The sequence below is a fragment of the Cheilinus undulatus genome, linkage group 1, assembly GCF_018320785.1.
Source record: "Cheilinus undulatus linkage group 1, ASM1832078v1, whole genome shotgun sequence".
NCBI lineage: Eukaryota > Metazoa > Chordata > Actinopteri > Labriformes > Labridae > Cheilinus > Cheilinus undulatus.
In genome coordinates, this window is record NC_054865.1 from 9,718,486 (window position 1) to 9,741,033 (window position 22,548).

The 22,548-nt window shown below is 39.2% G+C and overlaps 1 protein-coding gene across 1 annotated transcript in view; it reads left to right on the forward strand.

Annotated features, from left to right (window-relative positions):
- The window catches only part of si:ch211-186j3.6 (neural-cadherin), a 617,862-nt gene that overhangs the window by 510,178 nt on the left and 85,136 nt on the right, over positions 1-22,548 (forward strand). Inside the window, exons 31-32 of the mRNA XM_041792306.1 lie at positions 610-790; positions 6,654-6,820. Of these exons, the coding sequence (XP_041648240.1) occupies positions 610-790; positions 6,654-6,820 (348 nt within the window). The remainder of the gene's footprint in view (positions 1-609; positions 791-6,653; positions 6,821-22,548) is intronic.

Consider the following 22,548-nt stretch of genomic DNA (forward strand, 5'->3'; position numbering starts at 1 on the left):
CAACTTGCGTAAATGCTGCAAACAGAGGAGTCGTAGCTTTTAAAGGTCAGCAACCAATAAGATGCCTCTTTGCTGGAGGTCACAGCCAATCAGCAGCTCCCCAGCGGCACAACTCCGACAGTTTTTATAATCTGTTGCATTCCTAAATCCTCAGCGGTGGCAACACAACCCATAAAGTTAGGGTGAAGCAGGAAGGAGATTGATCATATTAATGTCTTTTATGGCGTGTTTTTGTGAGGGACACAAATTTAGACGGTCAAGGTTCCTCCGTCCTGTGAGGTCCCTGCACGGTGGGCTATGTTTTTGGTCTGTTAGAGCATCACTCTACTGTTTGGTATTGATCACAGTGGGAGGAGAGAGTATAGGAGGAGAGAGATGAAATCCAAAGTGTGTCCCTGAGCTGCTGTCCTTCAACACCTTTAAAAGTTTCCCTTCTGAATTCTTTAACTTCCACTCTGCGTACCTCCTATCTTGTCACATCAACTTTCACAGATTTCTTTTAAACTTTTTCCCCCACTGTCATTGACTTTTAATGTTTCTCTACCTGTCACCACTCACCTTATCCTAATTCACTCTCACTCCTTGTCGTCTGCTATCTCTTCCATTCAGCTGTATGATTTGGGCTCCCCGGCCGACTCTCAGTCCAGCTCACCGGGCTGTCTGACGACCGACAGCAGCTGTGTCAACATGGGCTACCCGTCCTGTGGCCACCGGGGTCGCTGTCATGGCGAGTGGGGCTCCTTCAGCTGCCAGTGTGTGCCAGGATACACGGGACACCAGTGTGAGGAGGGTAAGCCAAACTCTGTTGGACTTGTTCCTGTGGTTGATGAAACTCTCACCAGCAGAGCTAAATGTTTCATGTGTCCTGGAAGGACCATTTGGCTCTTCAGTAAATGTTTGGTTTCATTCAGGAAAGTCTGAGCTATCAGCCTTGATTAGCTGCAACAGTGCAGTCTATAAAAGTGTTGGTTTCTAAATTGATACTGCTTCCATATATAAACCTGACCATGTAAATAGGGTGATAATTATTAAATTACATGAACTGATAAAGGCATCACATGTGACATGGAAAGGGAGGAGTTTCTTGTAGCTTTTAGGCAGAAACATATGGCCTGCCCCAGCTTCACCTTTTTGTCTGTTATTAGGTTGATCAAAGTTAGTTTGAGATGCTGCAGTTGATATCCTGAGATTACATCCTTAATTTACAGTATACTGTTGATGTTCATTACCCACTGCTGTTCTATGGATCCGATACACTCACAGTTCCCAGTGCCAGCTGCTTTTTGGCAAACAACACAGGTTGGATGTAGTGTTATAAATTTATATATAAATAAATTTAACACTTCACTCTACCTTAGAGGATCCTTCATTACTGCCTTGTATAACTCCTGTTATAGTCAGAGACCAGCATGCAGGCCTCTCACAGCATCCATATTAAGGATCCTTACATCCTGCAGTAAGCAAATCCTCAATGTGTCGGCTTTAATGACCCACACCCCCTCTGGTCCTGGACCACCTGTTGTACAATTCCTGCACTCAGAGGAGAGCTGCATCGGAGATGTTTTCTGCTGATGCAGCATCCTGTGCCGAAGGAGTGCTGTGAGGATCTTGTCTTTAACAGCATAGAGAGGCTGCCTGACAGGACTCTGTAAAATGTGCAGGTATAGAATATGCAGCAGTCTTCACTTAACAAAGTCATTTCTGCTTTGATGAGACAAACATAGTTTTTGGTTTTAAAGAAACAGTAGGGGGGCTTGTAGACCACATTTTTCTCAGAATAACTAAGCCACCTAATTAATGAATGAAAAAATGTTCATTGTGAGTGAATCACTCACTGTGTTCTTGAGATGATTCAGAGTTTTGAATAAGCAACAAGCTCTGGGTTAATCACCTACAAGGGGCATGCATGTTTAAATTAGAATACCAATGAGGCAGCATCTCAAAGAGATGAGCTGCTTTCTTTCAGATCCTTCTCACATACAGACTGTGTTTATGTGAGTTATCCTGATTTCATTCAGATTATCAGGGAAGGCAGTTTGGCATGCTTCCCTTTAAAGGCTGTGCCCTTCAGCTCAGGGATAAGGTATAATATGCAACATTGGTTCAAATGTCCCACTTTGGCCCCAGTTTCCCAGACCATATCATGTATTTGCATTTGAAATCATTTTGCATGATGGCAAAAGCTTAACGAAGAGCCCAACAGAGTTTCCTTTCACCCCACAAAATGTGGTACATTGCCCTCTAGAGCAGTGGTTCTCAACCTTGAGGTCGGGACCTGCTTGGGGGTCATGAGACACTGAGAGGGGGTCACCAGGTTCCTTAAAAAAAAAAACGAAGAATATTTTTTAATTACACTGTTGCCACTTTACACCAATTTTAACAAATGTTAGCATGTTTGTCATTTAAAACCCATTTTTGTACATTTTAAACCCTTTCCATCTTCTTTTTCTGCCTGTTTCTGCCACTTCCAAACCAATTCTTGCCACTTTCTGCCTCTGTTGACCCACTATTGCCTCTATCAACCACTTTTTAAACCACTTTTGGCCCACTCCAACCACAGTTAACCCATTTTGCCAGTTTATATCAAATTTCCATCTAATTTTAACAATTTTTTTTGCACTTTAAAACCATTTCAGCCACTTTTTAATCACCTTTTACCACTTTGTTCCTTTTTTTGCCATTTTTATTTTATTTTTTCCACTTTTAATCTATTTATGTTCTTTAAAAATCTAATTTCACCCCCCTCCACTATTTTTGTCATTATTAACCAATTTTAGGAATTTTAACCCATTTCAATTATGTTTTTAAAAAAATATTTCATAAGAAGGCTAAATGTATAAATAAAGATATTTGTTTGTTGATAAGAGTGGTTATCATTCAGGTCAAAAATAAAATATGGTTTTCACAGCTTAACTTCACAATGGACCAGGGTTTGGTGACCTCCATGGGCCCCCAGTTTGGCTGCCCCCCCGGACAGCTATGTCTGCACATGACTATTCTTGAATGTTCATGGCTGTTTAACTACCAGTAGGGGTCCCCGGTCTTGGTACCTTTATTTTGGGGGTTGCAGGCTGAAAAGGTTGAGAACCCCTGCTCTAGAGTGCTTTCCCAGTGGATAAAATATGATAAAGTGCGCTCCAAATGCACAAAAGGTCATAAAGTGTCCTTCCCTCTCCTGTCCAAGATCCTCAAAATGAAAATGCCAAGTCCTGAGTAACAACTGCTTCAGTAGAGCGGTCATTTTCATATCTGAGGCTGATCAAGACCCAACTCAGGAACAGATGGGGGTGAAGTCAGACTCTGATCTTTTCCCAGTTGGCTCAAGCAAGTTGACTGATGTCTTCAAACATGACAAAAGAATTCTGCTCAAGTTCCAGCACCCTGAACACTCCTACCCTGACAAAGGTGATTTGTTTTACTGACATCCTTTGTATTTTTGTGAAATTAATAGCATAATAGTTCATAATTTCTCATCAGTTTTATTGCAGAGCTCTTGTAAATGTAAGATAACCCTTTGTGCAGTGTGCCTCCCCACATGCAGCAGGTGATCTTTTTATCATTTTTGCTCCTGGTCCTCAAACACCCTGACTCCACCACTTGATCTTTTACGTATTAAAGTTCCATGTGATGTGTTTGCCTACACAGTTGAAAAGAGGCCCATGTTAAACACCATATGTTGTCTTCATAGCAACAAAGAAACATTCTTCTACAATTACAAATACCAAATCTACAAATCAAACATGCTCCATCCAATGAACATTTACTGCAGACTTTAAATATCGAGTAACATGTGGTAACCTTCTCGATGACGTCTGCACACTCCTTAGCAATCTTATGGCGGCACACGCTTCCCCTCCTGGGATCAACTCGACACAAACAACCCAATCTGTTTAACTTCAGGTCGCCCTGACCTCCTGCATGATACTAAATGTTCAGCCAAAATCCTCCAAGATGCTGTTTTGGTTCACCTCCATGACAGGATTTATGTGCTATGTGTGTCTGCTATGGATGTATTATTATGTGATGTTCTTGAATATAAAAGTGAACTTTATACATTTATAAAAACATATTCAAACAGGCTTCTCCTCACTTATTATTTTATTTACGTAAAGTTGATGTTTGAATACAAGTCCAGACATAAAACTACCAATGTGTGAAGTCTTAACCAATCAAAACAGGCCATTTTACACTCCCCAGGCTCGGGTGTAGGTGCAAGTTAGTATGGTTGTGTCGGAGACTAAAACTAAGGATATTTTGTATCTATCTTTTTTAGTTAGTATTTTCAGGCGCACTATACAGTTTTAGTTAGTTTTTTTTTTTTTTTTTGTAAAGCTTAGTTTTTATTTAGTTTCAGTTAAATTTTTAGTTTTTGTTATTTAGCTAGTTTGACTTAACTGTATCGATCTTGCTTGAAATAAACTACACCTACCTCTCTATCAGTTTTCTGACTGTGTGCAGCCGCTTGCAATCCTGATCCTGATTCCTGATCTCCATTCAAATATGTAACCCAAACATGGTTTGGTTGTTTTTTTTAAGCAGTCACACATGATCATTATGTTCTTCTTTTTGGAAATACTCCACTTTACTCCTGTAAAGTAGTATGCCTCTACAGATAACATCCCTGAGTAGGTGGGCTTGTCTCGCTTCCTCCACATGATATCAGTTTTAAGGTGGGACAGAGTATGAAATATGTTTTAGCCTCTAATATACAAGGTAAAGGAGGCTTGTCAGTGTTAACACTGAGCTGAGGACAACAAACCCAAAGAGAGTCAGGCCTCTTTTTGTTTTACAGTGGTGTATTTTGTTCTAAAAGATTGATATATTCTAATCAGAGATGAAAATCTGTTGAGGGGCTGTCAGTGCATAGGTCTTTCTTTATTGTTTATCCATTTACTGAGTGTCATTTGGCTTCATTTTGAGTTACAAAAACTCTCTCCACTTCAATTAAGTGAAGTTTAGCACTAGAATTTATTTGTAATGATTCACACAGGGTATTTGCATTCACCATATTTAGATTATACTGATGATGAAAAACTGAAAAAAATACTTTTTTCTCATAGAAATATCTACATTTAAGATGCGAACTAGGAAAGCCTTCATTGAATGGCAGACACAAATTCTGGCCAAATTTTTTCATATGACAACAAAACTGATCACTTGTGGTAGGAAAAGAAAATCATATGCAGTGCTGTGTAATTCCTTATTAATGTGGATCTCTGTAATTGCAGTTACAGTAAGCTCTTGTGTTTTTTTCTGGCTTGCACTTACGTACGCTTGTCTCTGCAAGTGTGTGTTGTGCTTGTTTATGATGCTTAAATTTGTGTTCTTTTGAAGAGATTGAAGACAATATTTGTAGCACTTGGAGTCTAAGACTAATTTTCTAGGGACAATAGGATGCGATGCGGTGTGATGCGATACGACAGGACACAACACCACACTATATGATACAATACGATACAATACGATGTGATAAGATAAGCTTAAATAAGATCATTTGTATATTATATTACATATTGCATATTATAATTGTATATATATTCATATAATAAAATATGATATGAAACTACTGATATGAAACAGTACAATGTATTACAGTATGACACAATACAATTCAATATGATATGATACAATAACAAAACAAAAAAAACAAATAAAACTTTGAAATAAGAAAGCAGGCTGCACCTGAAAGCACTACATTTCCTTATGTGGGTGTTCAAAATAAAAGCACTCTGGAAAAACAAGAACTACAGACTTTTTGAAAGTAATATAAAATGCAACAATAACTGGTTTTATGTTTAAGTTACCATCTGAAACCAAAGGCTGGATCTTCTGGCTGCTGAATTTGTTGGATCTCCTTCTATCTCTGCTGTGTATGTGTTTTCTGTAGCAAAATATGTCTGAAAAATGCACGATAACTCAGTAATAAAGAATACAAGAGTGTCAATAAATTAGAAAACAGATAAGGTACCAGCTCAGACAGAAAGCATTCCAACATTTTTCATCCACATATTAAATAAACATTCTGTTATAAAGGTATTATTTGTCTGAAATAAGGATGCTAATATGGCATCATACAAATCCCGCACAAACAGCTCTGTAGCCTTGATAAGCACGATTAATAGAAAACAGAGTATTGAGGAGACATGCTTGATCAGATGCATATTGCATGCTTTGAAGAAATAAAAAAAGTGAGATTTAATATTGCCTCAAAGGAGGATCTTATGAATCACTCAACTCTGTCCAAATAACGTGGAAGAGAGACAAAGAGAGAGGTGTTGAAGAAAAAGACGGGCGGAAATGTTACTTGCATATGCGATGAGATGGAAGAATGGTTTGGAAAACATTTTAGGTGTGCTTGGTTTAGTCTGACTTGCATGCACAAAATCCACTTCTGGGAACATGGGTCTAAGAAAGAAGAACCAAGCATAACCCAGGCTAAACCACACATACATATTCAATCTTGTGTATTTTGCATATTCTGTCCTGCAACACAGCTCTCGGCATGAGAAGAAAGTTTAGTTTGATTTAGCTGAAGTTACCTGAGGTCACATTACCCCCGAGTGAGGCACTTTTTAATGTTTAAGACAGTTTAAAATTTTGTTTTCAATCATAGCTCTTTCTGACAGTTGTGTGTGTTTTTCTATCATCACCAGAGGTCCCAGAGTTTTCCTTTGACGGCCACAGCCACGTGCATTTTCAGCTGACGTCCCCGCTGTCGGCCCGGAGGACGTGGGTTCAAGTCCTGGTTCGAACCCGTAAACATAGCAGCACCATCCTCAACTTGATCTCAAAGGAGCAGAGTGAATACATACGACTGGAGGTAAGACCGCTGCCTGTGTTTTAAAGTGAGTGTGCTTGGTGACCAGTCTGCCTGTAACACAACGCTGGCATTTAGTAAGGCAGGAATGGAGAGTGATGCAGACTGCAGGCATGTGAGCTGCTATCTTCGATCAGAAATGTCCTGAAGAAGAGTTGTGAAGCAGCAGCAGCTCTCAGTGTTCCTGTGAAAGGACTAACATTTTACACATCTACACCACCAGGTAACCTTGGATCTCTCCCGCTAACCAGTCTCCACAAAAGTTTCTCTCCCCTCTTTCTGCCGAGTCTCTAGCTGTAAATGAATGAGTTCACGGTTCATAAAAGTATCCCCTCTTATCCACAGTAAACGGCACGCCATCGTCACTCAAGTTAGAATCACTCATTTTAGTTTTGTTTTGATTTAGTTACTTCTTTATTCCTCTGCTAAAGCCTGCAGAGCCGAACAGCTGATCGGATTGGCTGGGGCAGAAGAACACAGTAGCCGAAGCTGGCATAACAAAATAGTGCCTAGTAACTCACTTTAATAAACAGAGAAATTATACCTGTGAACAGCAGTTCATAGCCTAGCTTCTCTGGGTGCTACTATCATCAAGTACCTCATACAATTAAACTTTAAAGAATCTGAATAATCCCTTTAAAATACAGTAAAATATTGTAAAGTAAAGTACTGGGGTGGCCTGCTCCTCCCTTAAAAATGTCCAAATGTCCAGCATTGCAAAATAATACTAGTAAATCTAATTTCACCATTGTAAAATTATTTCTCATAAATGGGGAAATTATGGTCAAAAATTCATTAAAATGCATAGATATTTGTAAAAATGACGCAACATTTGTTGCTTAGCAAACCGGTAAAGGGGAGCCCTGTGTAATATTCTTTGTGGGGGCTCAAAATCCCTAGCTACGTCCCTGCAGCCACAGGTAATTACACCATGTGACTAGACCAGGAAGTAGTGAGAAAATGTCAACATGGAGGTGTTTCATAGCATGTGAGAGATTCCTGTAGCATCTGCCATTTGTCTAAGCCTTTGATAGCATCGTGGGTATGTATAATTTGTTTGATTGTAATCTTTATGCTCAGATGTGTATTTGCAGAAGGAATGTTTTATTTTGTGAGTTTGATGTCACGATTGTTTCAGGTGCCTTCCCCTCAGCAGCTATCAGGGCTACGCGGTGATAAATACAAATAAATACTTTAGTCCATTGTGAGAAAGAGGATTAAAAACAAGAGATCATTGAGATTAAAATGTAATAAATACAGTAAGGTTAAAAACAGATGTAATTCATATGATTGTGTATATTTTTAGTATATGATTTATGCGTTTTGTGTGTTTTAGTTTCACACTTTTCTGCACCTTCAATAAACCTGTGGACAAGCTTGTCAAGATATGTATGGCACGTATAATTAGGACAAAACACCAACCATGTTGATAATGAAGTATACACAAGACAAATAAGTAGAGCGGTAAAATTCATCAAGACACAATACAATACTAGAAAAGCACTCAGAGAGCGCAGACCTCAGCCATTAGACCTATCTCCCAATAGTACAGAATCCTTTAAAAAATTCCTGGATCCAGATCAGTCCGTAATCGAATCAGTTCTTCCTTATGCCATTTCTGATATTCCTGAAAATTTCATCAAAACCCATCCATAACTTTTTGAGTTATGCTGCTAACAAACTAATAAACAAACAAACTAACAGGCCCACTTAACCTCCTTGGCGGAGGTAATAAAAGGATACATTACATTACGATATAGAGTGGTACAGGTATGGTGCGGCAAGAAATAGTACGATACTGTAGAATAGAGCCGTTACTATACAATGCAATATGATAAAATACATTATGAGGCAATATAGTACACAATACAAAACAACAGGATACAATATGACAAAGGGACAGTGTGGTGCAAGTATGGTACAGTACATTATGATACAGTACAGTACAGTACCTTACAATGCATTATAGGATAATGGGATAAGATGAAATATATTATGTGATGAGATACAGACCAATAAGTTCTTATACAATAGTATATAATACGGTATAATATGATACAATGATATCAGATACAACATGATACAAGACCAGACAATGTATTGCTGTATGACACGAAACGATGATACAATACAAATGATAGGATACAACGATACGATAAAACAGCATCTGATAAAATACGATAGGATGCAAACAAATGATATAATAAGATACAATGAAATAAAATTATGTAATCTGGTAATAGTTAATACTTTAAGTTAGGATATGATAGGATAATATTTGTGATACAAGAATATATATTGATACAAATCTAACACCTGGGCGGCGGTAGTTTATTGGTTGAGTTGGTCTACATCAAGGATGTCAAACTTATATTGAGTCTGGGGCCAGATTTGCTCCAATGAGACGTCCTGAGGGTTAGGCCAGGAGTCTCAAAGTCAATGCGAGATTCTGAATGTAGGCCTAACCTAAGAGCCTAGCAAGGTCAACATTTAACCATTAACTGTCAACCCCATTTTCACTTCTGGTGAAAATGAGGTGGAAGAAAATATGAAAAAAAATAAAAATGAATAAATATATAAAACTGATAATAAATCATTCTGAGATGAAAAAAGTTGAAATGATAAGTTGAAGGTTCAGAGTCTGAGATAAAAAGTCAAACTTATTAGTTCAAAAGGTCAAAACATGAAATTTAAAGGCAAAATAATGTTTTTAAAAGGAAAATATATATAAGATAGAAAGTCAAAATCACAAGTTTAAAAGGTAAAAAAATGACTTAGAATTTTAAATTGTAAATTTTGAAGGTTAAAATATGATATGAAAAGGTAAAAACATAAAAAAGTCAAAATCATAAGTTTTCAGTCTGAATTGTGAGTTGCAAAATTGAAAATATGAAATGACAACATTAATTTCTTGTCTCACCTTCCTGACTTTTTGTCTAATTATTTTTACTCTTTACTTTTTCAGGATATTTTAAATGCTTAAGGTTAAGTTTACATTTTTATACTAGAGGAAATCTGCAGACCTCATACAGGTGGTCCAGTTATAATAGAAAGATCAAATGATCTTGCAGGCTGGATACAACTAGACCACGGGCCGGATTTGGCCCCAGGGCTTTGAGTTTGACGCCCCCGGTCTACATGGAAGGACAGGCTGCATTCCCCAGCTCCTGCAGCAACATGCAAATGTGTCCTTGAGCAAGAAGCGTAACCACAAACTGCTCCAATGCTGTGTCAGTGGATTGAAAATATGAATGGGTTAGTTTATGCCAATGACCGCAGCCACTGCCATCAGTGTGTGAATGGGTAAGAGTGACACGGTGTAAACAGCACTTTGTGTAGTTAAGATGACTAGAGCTCAAGTGTGCTCACCGTTTTAGATGTTGTTGAAAGTCTGGGAAATTTTGCTGCCTCATTTTCTTTTGCTTCAGTTCAAAAACAAATCCAGTACAAACTGAACGATCTTAAACGCAGAGAAAATGTTTCTTCTGCTTTTCCTCCTGAAAAATAACACCAGTCTTTTTGTTTACACTTTTTTTTTTTTTTTTTTTAGCTTCTAGCAGCCAGCCAAAAAGAAGCAACTAAAAACAATCACCTCCAAGAAACTGAGTATTTCCAACAGACGCTACAAAAGCTGCCAGGGTTTACTATATGACACTGCACCATCTGCATGGATCTATATAGGGGCCGTTCAACCTGAGGAGCAAAAACTTATCAAGTTATGTACTGTATACTGCAACAGAGAGAGAGAGAGACAGAGAATGATGAGAAAACTCCCAGCAATCTTGTCTGTTTATTGTGTTTATGCTCAGATTTGACTACCTCCTATATTTACTTTGAAAGGCACTTGGACTACTCTGTCTGTAAATCAAACATGGATATATACTTGTTCTTATGCATTGACCCATGAAGCAACATATAAAGGCTTATCCATGCTCTACATTTGAAGCGCATATGGGTACAGATGCACCTTTCTAATCATACTCTGCAATCATTTGGTCCATTTCTAGCCTGTTCTCTGGAAGCTTATGACTAAAAAAATGAAATTAATCGCATTTTCTGAGGAAATACTAAAGAATAATAAGTGAGATGCTGGTAAATACAAACATGTCAATGATGTTAGCTCACCTGGGAAGCAGTAGACGGCCAGTTCTTTCTTCAGTCTTTCAGCTCAGTAATAAAAGCCGGACTTCAAGCTCCTGCCTGACAAACGTCCTCCTAATTCATAGCTTTCACGTGGTGCCACACACTCACGGACTCACACTCCTGACAGGAAAGAAAGGCTTTCTACTGCTGTACACTACTAAGAAGTTAACAGTCTCACTTGCCACCCACCTGTTACAGCCAGTTTTATTTTTATCTTCAGTGAAAGGAAGTTGTTGTGGTACTGGATGTACTAACTGTTGAGGTGTTGCCCTTCTACACCACCCCATGTGAGAAAGAAACCCAGAGAAGATGATGAAAAATTTCCCAGACAGCAGCATAATAGATTGCAACATGTAGAAAATACATAAAACTACACATACTTGTGTAGGCCTTCATTCTGGTAGATGTTTTAATGGAATGATGCTCAACCACTGTAGATTTGGGCAGACTGGTAAGGACACATCATTGGCTGGGACTTTGTTGGTTGGAGTGATTTAAATACTGCCCCTGCTTTATTAGGGTAACCTGACACGCCAGATAGACTGCTTCATGTGTACATTGCATGGATATATTTCATCCGGAAAACCTCCCATACAAAGCATTTGGCAAGGGCAGGACTTTAAAAAACATCAAGATGATTGGAGGGATGTTCTGTCTAATACATTATGGGCCAATCAGAGTGACAAGGCAAAATGAGGTACAGCTCTGACAGTAACATGAGCGCAACAGGCTGGGGCTGCCATAGTTTGTGAATGCTGGAGCATGTTGATGTTTAAAACTCACTCTGAAGCCAGTCAGGAGATGCAAAGCATCTTCTCCAGCGAGAAAAGCTTTTAGTGTGGCTCTTTGCTCTTGCTTTAATAAAGAAATGTGGCCCAGTTCTGATAAAGCTGCTGCTGTACTGTAGTTATATCAAAGTTAAATGCAACTGCTATCAGCTCCCATTAAAACTTGATCCCAGGCATGGCTACTACCTCATTCTAAAATGACGGTGATTGATTAGGTTCGCTTTCAGACCCGGACAGTTGTTTCTGACTGAAGGTTTGCAAGATCTTCCTGATGACAGACATAGAGTCTGGTCAATTCATCTGCTTTGAAGGTTAGTATAAGGGTCCAAAGTGACAAAAACGTACAGTTTACAATAGGGATGCACAATATATTAAGCATAATATCAGTATCAGCAGATCTCAGCTCAAAAGCCCATTTAGCAATAATGTCAAATATGATAATCTGCTAATATTTACAGCCAATATTTAGACCTTATATATGAGTAGGTTTAACACATATATTTGTACCGCATAAAGCAAAACTGATGGTCCTACCTCAGCTTTATTCTTTCTTTATTTCATCCAGATTCCTCGCTAGTTTAATTTCTTGCAGTTCAGAAGAATGTGTTTTATGTTATTTTTGTGACTTTTGTGTTATATTTACTCAGCCTCCCTGGGAAAGTTTACTCCCAAGACTCCAACTGATTGTTGAACCCCAGATACAGGAAGGAAGATGTGGATTATGTCCTGGTCGTGGGACAGAGGACAAGCTCTTTACTCTTGCAGGGCTTCTTGAGGGAGTATGGGAGTTTGCTCATCCAGTCTACATGTGTTCTTTGAACTTGGAGAAGGCTTACGAGCATGTCTTTGGGGGCTCATGTGGGGGACACTGCAGGAATAAAGGGTCCCATGGCTGCTGCAGCAAGCTATCAGGTCCCGGTGTAACCAAAGTCAGAGCTGTGTTTGCATCCTAAGCACAAAGCCCCTGTGTGTGTTTTGGTGTGGCTTCCCCTTATCTCCATTCTGTGATTTTAATGGACAGGCTCAGTCAGGGGGAGGAAGGTTCTTGGTTTGGGACCTCAGAATTTCATCTTTCCTTTTGCAGATGATGTGGTTAGTGTCCTCCAGCAGGCATTGAGGCAGTTTGAAGCTGAGTGCAAAGCAGTTGGGGTTGGGGTCAGCATCTCCAAGCCTGAGGTCATGGTCCTCTGCCGAAAAACGGTAGATTTCTCCCTCCGGATGGAGGGGGTCTTTGCCCCAAGTGAAGGAGTTCAAGTATCATGGGGTCTTGTTCATGACCAAGAGTAGAACGGACGATGATGTTGACAGGTGGATAGGTGCAGCATTGGCAGTGTTGCAGACATTTTACCAGACCGTGTGGTGAAGAGAGAGCTGAGCTTGAAGGCAAAGCTTTCAATTTACTAGTCGATCTTATTTATTTATTCATTCATTTATTTAAGATTTATTTGTTAGGGACAGATACAGTAAACATAGAAGTAGTTCCAGCCCTCACCTATGGTCACAAGCTCTGGGTAATGAGACTGAGATTGACTGAAAAAAGACTGAGATTGCGGGGTTCAAGCAGTCAAGATGAGAAGAATGTGTCTTGGCTCAGCTTTAGAGATGGTTAGGAGCCTGGGCATCCAGAGGGAGCTCGAAGTAGAGCTGGTGCTCCTTTGCCTCGAAAGAGGTAGTTAAGGTAGTTCCGTCTCTTGATTTGAATTCTCCTGGACGCCTCCCTTTGGAGGTCTTCCAGACTTGTCTAACTTGGAGGACAACCCCCTGGTTGACCCAGGAATCGCTGGAGGGATTACAGTTCTCATCTAGCCTGGGAACACCTTGGAATTCCCAGAATGGGTCAGTTCTGTTACAGGAAAGATTGGCGTTTTTACAGTGATTTCTTTTTGTATATACTAATATTGCCACAAAAATGGAAATATAGCATATCAGATTTTAGTAAAAAGTTAAAATTGTGCATCTCTACTTCACATAAATATCTCAGATTTCCTGTGGTTGTTAGGTTAAGTAAACATGCATTGTGTCGAAGAAATGGAGAATAAAATGCCCGGCGCTGCTGCTCCATGCTCAGTGTTAGATGCTTCTGTCCTAAGCTGCATGTAAAATCAACCTGCTGGGGTGATGATGGGAGCCTAGACGGCAAACACAAACTCTGTTCTGCTGCTACAATAAACATTATGATCAGTTACAAATGGGAACTTGTTAATAAGAAAACTTGTTAAGAGGGGAAAAAGAGGTAATAAAGTAGGCAGCTTCATCAAAACAAACACTTGGCAGCTGTCACTTTTGAAAATGAGTTTTTATACGGTGGGTATTTAATATAAAAGAAGATTTAGATCTATGATGAAAGTCCACTGCCAGGATTGAATGCACCAAATATATTATTTGGTTTTGGTCTCAAAGGTTTCAATTCTTTCCCTCATCTTTTCTTCAGGTTTCTCTCTCACACTTGAATAGTCCTCTCATATTTGTTTTCCACCCTCCCTCTGGTTTTATTTTTCACCGTTTTTGTTTTCTCATTCTCTCCACCCCTGACTCACTCCCTGAGATCATGCAATACCTTCTCTGTGCTCTCCTCCTGCTGTTTCCCGCCTCTCACTGCGACCACGGGTATTGATCAAACATCAGTGTCTAAAATGATGATAGTTATCCCTACCACAGCTGCCGTTCTAGTACAACCTCTCCTCTGATCCCTGCCTGCCTGCCACCCATCCGTGTGTCCCTCCTATTCACCCATTACTACATTTCCTCCTAAATGTCACAACACAGCCACATGGGGAGAGGGTTCCTATCATTTATCCAATATAAACAATGCATTGATTCCTGGGTGAAGGCAGCATGAAAATGTGTGTAATCTCATAAAGGACCCCTCCTCTCTCTGAAAGACTGAAACTTCACCACGTCCTTTGATAGAAAAATAACCATTTTGCCTTCAAGGGTGATGTTTTTCACTTTAATAGTTCTGTTTGCTTTTAATCAGAAGGAGGAATTAGTATGCGTTACTCTTGGCTGGCTGCAGACTCACAATCTGAGGAGTTCTTTGTTTCTGTTGTTTCTGTGTGACTTGAATTCCAACAACAAGGTTGTTGAAAGATATTACATTTCCTTTCTGTACGCTCTCCATGAAGGTTAGTCTGTAGTGTGTTAGTATGTTTATAGATTCATATCATCATTCTGTGTTAAAGGTCTTGTATATGTGGTTCCAGGAAGTTAACGTGATGGGAATTTTTAAAAAGACAGGAAAGTTAAGACACCAACAACCATCAGCAGAAAACTCTGGATTTTATTCACACCTGCAGGTGGACACACCAACCATGACCACAGAATGGCCATGGCAGAATGTGCCCCAAACCTCTTGTCTGGTGCTCTCTTATATTCCAGTTTACAACACTCATTTGCATGCCTACAATTCAGGTTACACACAGATTTTAAAATCTGTCTTAAAAAAAACAGTTCCCCTGCTTACTGGGAAAACACGTATCTCCATGCTTAACCCCTCCTGGGCCATATTTTTCAGATCAAAGATCCTTTTGTTATGCCACACTTGATTGCCTCTGAAACTTCCCCAAGAGGGGAACACCTGGTCAGACACTGATTTCATTACTCTCAAGATAAGGCAAGGTTTAGGTTGGTAAATTCAAGGTTACAAGGTTAAGACAGATGTTCAATTACATTAATCAGTGTGGTTTTTCTGAACTCTTTCAATCCATTTCAGCTCATTGTATTCACATTTATACATACATAGCTAAAATGAAGAAATCAAAAATACTAATAAATACTCTACATTTACAGAACGACCTTAATCCAATCAAAACAAGGCATATTTCCTTAAGAAACAGTTTTATAACCTCTGAATTGTTCCTACTACAGAATGCCCACACTAAAGCAGACACAGACATTCACCAAAACATGGGAAAATACATTTTTAAACACATTTTAAAGGAACATACAGTTACAGCAGATCTCACATAACCATAAAGCTGTATCATTTACCAAAGGGCTGCACAGTGACATAAAAAAAAACATAAAAACCACAAAACCACAGTAAACATAAAAAACACCATGAGATACGTAAAAACTTCAAAAGTAGCTCAAACATTTAAACACACACATAAAAAGTAATAAAAAACAAAAGCAAGTGGAATGAAATGAAAGACACACAGGATATCACAAAATGCTAAACTTTCTGAGTCATGGCTCTGGTTATCCAGCTCTTCCGGTTTCCACTCCTCCAACATTTTAGACCATGCACACACATCCAGGGCTGAAATGTTCCACTTTAATGGAGACTAAAAAGCAGTCCAGACCATCTTCCTCCTCTTCTGGTGTCTCCTGCTTTATTTTAACCTTCTCTAAAGAAGGGAGTGATGATGAGATGAGGTCTCAGTGAATGTACCAATAGCACCGATACATCCATTATTTTCTTCTGCATCTGATTCTCCATCTACTTTCTGTGTCTTCACATCACCAGCTGGTCTCTGCTCTCCTTTCCCACCCATGTTTTCATGTTAGGGGTCAGGAAGCTGATGGTCTGCTGTGCTGACAGCTCTGACTCCACTGTCAACAGGATTTTGGCTTTTCTGGTTGTATTTGGAGTATAAATTAAAATCCAAGGAATTAAATTAAGTTTTAAGACACAGTTTAAAAGTAGATAAGATGGGGGGCATTCTGATTTTAAGAGGCAGCTCATTCCAGAATTTAGGAGCCACAACAGGAAATGCTTGTTCGCCACAGGTTTTTTAAGGGATATTTCGGGATTTTCCCGAGTTACCTGATAATGTAGATGTGGAAAATGCAAACCCATGCTCAGGATCTCTCCTGCTCAAAACTTTCAAATGAAGTTTCTCTGTTCTCTCTTTCAGCCCACTGACTCTCCATCTTTATAAGTTCTTCTTTGGTGTACTCCAGTTCATACAAATATGCTAATGAGCAGGGTCATTTGAGTGCAGCTCAGCTTAACTTTGCCAAACTGGTGATGGAAACAGTAAATAAGCATGGCTCGGTTTGGCTCGGCACAGCCAAAAGTCATAGTGGAAAAGCCCCATAGGACATTCACAGAATTACCCCTAAGCCACTCCAGTGTTGTCCTGGCAGTGTGCTTAGGACTATTGCCATGTTAGAAGATGAACCCCAGATGAACTGCATGAAGTGCAGAGCCCAGTCCGAGGTCCTGAGCTCTGCAGGACAGGTTTTCATTGAGGATATCTCTACTTGGCTCCATTCACTATGACTAGTCTACTAGACCCTACTGCTGAGAAACACCCCCACAGCATGATAATGCCACCACCATGCATGGGCAGTGTCTGGTTTCCTCATAATGTTTAAAACTGTGGCCAAACAGTTTGGTCTTGGTTTCATCTCACCAGAGATTCTTGTTTTTCACAGTGTGAGCGTTCTTCAGGTGCTTTTTTGCAAACTCCGAGTGGACTTTCATTCTGCCACTCTGCCATAAAGCCCAGGGCTGCCATTATGGTTGTCCTTTTGGAACTTTTTAACATCTCTACACAGGATCTCTGGAGTTTAGTCAGAATGATAATCCTTTTAAGCTTCATTACATTTATCAATACTTCTTTAATGTCTGTTTGGCTTCTAAAATCTCACCTCAGGATGACTAACATCTGTTTGTCCTTCTTTCGTAAAGTTATTAGTGTCCTTGCTCAGTATCACATTGCTTTAAGTACGAACACAACTTAATATTGTGTACTTGATATTAAACCTGTAATAAATATGGACAAGAAGCTGTGAGCCACAACACAAATTCATTATGTTGTACTATGGCTCTGATACAAACTCGGCTTGGACCATTGGGCTCCATTTAACTAAATGTCCCAAAAAATCCCTCTTGGCTGTGATGTTATCTGGATGCTGTTTCCTCTCCTCGCTGCTTTCTCAGTGTGTGAATAATACAGGCAGGATGATACTGGAGTCTACACATTAAAAATAACTCCCAACACTATATAACTGATGATATGAAAACCTCGAGAAAGGAAATTATTATTAGACAGCATACACAGCGGAGATTATTATTCCACAATTTGATGATTATATTTTGTCGAGAGCGTGGGAGAAGTTAGTCTAAGGATGCAGAAAGAACATCTTTAATCATTACAGTTCAACTAAGAAATAACAAGTCTTTTAATGCCAAGGGTTTGAAGCTGGGGCCCAAGGGTCAAATCTGGCCAGAAGGCAACCTTAGCGTGGCCCCAGCCTGACTAGCTATGTGAATCCGGTGTATTTAAAATAATGAGGCATATACAGTGTGCATAGAAGCAGCTTCAAAGTAAGCCATCTTCCCACATTCCTGTCTTTGTTAAGGGATGTATGTGTGCAGTACAGTTTTTAACACTGTGGCACCAAATCATGCAAGTGTCAGACACTGTGCAGCATCTGTTGAATATGTATTCTCTGCTCTGTGAGTTCCAGTTTCCTCTTGCAAAAAACAAACAACACTTTTATTTATAACATGGTGATACAGAGGTGTTGTTCTTTGCACTGATAAGAGTTTGATGGCTGAAAGCTTAATCGTTTTGTCTCTGTGTTCACAGTAGTCAGAGCAAAACATGTCAAACATGGATATGGATAATATTAAGGAGTAACTAAACCCCAGAGTTTCAGACAGGTACATCTACCCTGGAATTTCAATGAATGTTTCTAGAACATCATGGACAGGGCTGTGAGAGAGGGGCAAAAAGACACAAACACTCCCTCCTTCCTACTGTCCCTTATCAGCCACAACATCATTAGTCCATGCTGCTTTTTACATTTGATTAAAAGCCATTATGTCACCAACCAGTCACCATATGCTTCCTGAGTGTGAAAATATTGATGTATGGTCATGTAGAAGTCTTAAAAATATATTTCAGCAACGCTGTTTTAAGAGAAACCATGGTTTATTTGCAATCTTTGTCAACAGCACAGCATTACCCACAATCCTAGAGTGTCACATCAGCATCTCTGGCTTTTCCCACCTTTACATGTGAAATTACCATATTCACACCGTTGCTACTGGTACTTGTGAATTTAATGAAACAAGGTATATCTAGGGACAAGAAGATACGCTTTTAGTCATAAAGAACACAAGCACATGAGCAAGGACATTTTTGACCTTGTTTTAAGGAAGACAGTTTGTTTGGGATCTCAGGCAACAGCACTACATCACCCACAATCCTAGAGTGTCAAAGCAACATCTCTGACCAATGAAGCTGTGAATTCCTGCCAGGGGGTGCAGGTAGGGATTTAAGGCCCCTAGAAAGAATATTACACAGGGCCCCCCTTAACCAGCTAGCCAAGCAACGATTTTTGCCACATTTTTGCAGATACCACTGCATTTTAATGGATTTTTGTACAATAATTTCCACATTTGTGAGCAATATTTTTACTAAATTTACTTGCATTTTTTGCAGTGCTGGACTACAGCATTTGAAAATTTTAAAGGGAGGACCGTGGGCCCCAAGTATTGCATTTTACTCTATTTGATACAAATATCAGTCTATTGACCAATTCATTGAGTCACTTTTGATTCAGTAATGACACTAAATGCTAAGAAAAGTAAATAAAATCACACTTTTAATTTAGGGCTTCTCAAGGGCTCCTCCCTACTGTGGGCCTGGGTAATCAGTATCCTTTTCCCCCTTGTGATACGCCCCTGATTCCTGCTGTTGGTTGCTACCATTGAAGTGAACAGACATGTTAAAAGTAGGCAGAAAACTTTGAGCTCTGTATCAATGACAGTTTTCACCGCAATCGTCACTTAGCACCAGATCAGCCAGTAGAAAAAAATAAAAAAATAATAAAAAATTGAGAGGCATCCAGCTGCAGACCTCGACCTTGGCACAGGAAGTGATGTGCTTACTCTTGTTGGGGTTTTCCTTAGTCTGTGGTGTGTTATTTTTCATTTCATCCCCCTTCCTCTCCCCCTCACTCTAACCTTCATGGTGCTGGGGCCTAATCCTAACTGTCTTTGGGTTTGTGGTGTGTTTTTGTGAAAAATAGCCACTTACTGTACTCTCTGACAGCAAGCAGAAAATGTACTGTATGTCATTCAGTACGCCATTCTGGTTTGGGTTTGGGTAATGTACGTCACTTCCTGTCTGCGGTCAAGGTCGCCTCATTGTAGAGGTCTGCAGCCGAATTCACCACCATGCAGTCAGATCCTCTGCAAAAATCAGTTGCAGTAGAGAGTTTCAGCCTGTAGAGAGCAATTGCTATGCACATTTTTTACATAATATATAAATACTTGTACTAAAAAGTCAAGATTTTGACCCTAACTGGTTAACAGTACTACATCCTCATATATTTATCTTTTCATCTGAAAAGTGGTCTGAGAGTTTAGTTACTCTGTTATGCAACAGTTAACAACTATCTCCATCATCCAGCAATCTCTGTTGAGTGAGGAAAGTGACAGAAAATCAAGAAAATATTCCTGTCTGGCACTCCTGTTACCTTGCCATCTCCCTTTCTCCTTGTTCCCTGTCCATATCAATGCAAACAGCAGAGAGGTGAAGAAGAATGAAACAACACTGCGTCACTCTTGGACTGTCAGGTTACTGCAGTAGGAATGAATGTAATCAACCTGATGTTGTTGCTGATGCTTGAGTACAAATAAACTTATGTATTTATTTTCACTGCCAAATTTAAACACAAACTAACCCACCTCCTTTGCACGGGTGTACTGCAGTAATAAAGTTCAGCATTTATTCATTACAACTCTGATGCGGTCCTGCACAGCCCAACACAGAGCCGCTGTAGCTTCACTCTGTGAGTCATAGATGTTGGCAAAGATGAAGCAGTCATTCACAGACTCCAAAGCAGTGAGAGGACACATGCTGGCTGTTGTGAATGGAGTGACTGATAACCCAGAATTTAAAGGTAGCGTGCCATCGTCTATTAATAATGCACCCCTCTAAATCTTTAACATAGCTTTCATGTGATGTCACTTGCTCTTGGAACTGACCCCTCCAGGCAGGAACGGCTTCCTTCTGCTGCAGACTAAAAAGAAGTTTATCATCTAAGTTACCCCCCACATGTTCTAGCCAATCTTTATTATTATTTTTTAATGGAAAAAGTTGTTGTTCTAGATGTGCTTACTAATGAGGAGCTGAACCCCAGGTTATACTTTGACAAACCCTATCAGAGAAAGAAACTTCACAGAGGAGAACATAGGAGATTGATAATAATTAGACACTCCACTGTGGCTCCAAACCTGGGGTCTGGATAGCCCTAGAGGGGGGCACCAAAGATCTCAGGGGGTCCAGTGTGCTCTGATGTTGTCAAAGTTAGATGTGGATATGCATATTGTTTTTAATAAGGGCTGCCCTAAAAGTGAAAAAAAAAAAACAGAATCTGCTTTTTCTTGAGAAATAAAAGAAGTCATTATTAAAGAAACTAAAAAATTTGAAATTTTTAGTCATGAATTTACAACATTGTTAAGCCAAAACTTAAAAAAAAAACAAAAACAAAGAGAAAACAGTGATTAGATTACCTTAGTTTACAGAAAAGTTTCTTCTAAGACTAGAAAATGAATAATGATGATAATTTTGGGCTAAAATTGCAACTGTTTTCTTATCACTTAGCAAAGTATCATTTAATCAGGCTCTCTGCTGCAAGACAACTTGATCTGGTATATTTTTTATGTAGTCTTATTTCAACTTTATAATCTCCAAAATTCTACATTTAAGCTAATGTAAATTTAGTCCTTTCACATAAATCATGAGTTTTTTTTCTCATAAATGTATGACTTTTTAAACTTAAAAATGTTATAGTATTTTTACTAGAAAATAAACAGATTAGATTATGAAGAGGTCCTAATATGCTATAACAATAAGGGATAGTTTACACAGATCTTTTGGAAAGAACAAGTGTATGTAGGCCTATGGGACCAAAGGTTATTTAATTCTAAATGTAAAACAAAAGATTTTTTGTGTCTGTGTTTTTGACACAGAGGAGGAATAGGTGATTCAGGTAAAATTTGGTTTTAAAGTCCTTTCACTGGTTGCTTGTTAGTATCCATATTAAAGGGGAGATATTATGATATTATGCTTTTTTGGGCTTTTCTAACTAGAATATGAACCCCTGGCCTGTCCAAAATCCCCTCAAATACTAGAAAAATCCATTCACTTCAGCCCTTTCTTTCTTCACCTTTCAGAAAATATGTGCTGAAACCATTGTCATTGTCAGATTTTACCCTCATGACCTCACATGGAGAGTTAGCACCGGTTGGCCCTCACCGCTTGGAAGAAAGTTCCCTCCTCCTCTCCTGATCCTCCTCTCAGCTGCCAGCTGAGATGCTGCATAGCTCAATGGGTTCAACTGCTGACTTTGATCTGGGAGATTGATGGGTCCAATCCTAGTCAGGACCTTAATCAAAGTGTCTGTGACATCAGGAGTGCCATGTTTACATCCTGAGAGGGGTGTGGTCAGGGGCAGACATCTGCACTTATCAAAGATTTGTCTTTGAAAAAAGCAAAAAAAGACTTGAATTTCTGGTTTTCAGATCTTCATTTGTCATTGAATATTCCTGCCTTGCTGAATTTATTTGTGTCTCCAGTGATGAGGTTTACAGTGTACCAGAAATAAATATTAGCTAGTTATTAAATATATACTCATTGTGATGTTTCACTTTATGTAAAAGAGGAATCTCTGTTCTGATGCAAACAGGAAGGGAAAAATATGAACATAAGAAAACAATCTGCACTAAAGAAGCGTTCATGCATTCTTTGAGGACGCTGGTGTAATGTTTTCATCCCCTGGTTTTCCTTGGTAGGTGTAAATGACCTATTTTCTGACAGTGATAAATCACCAGCC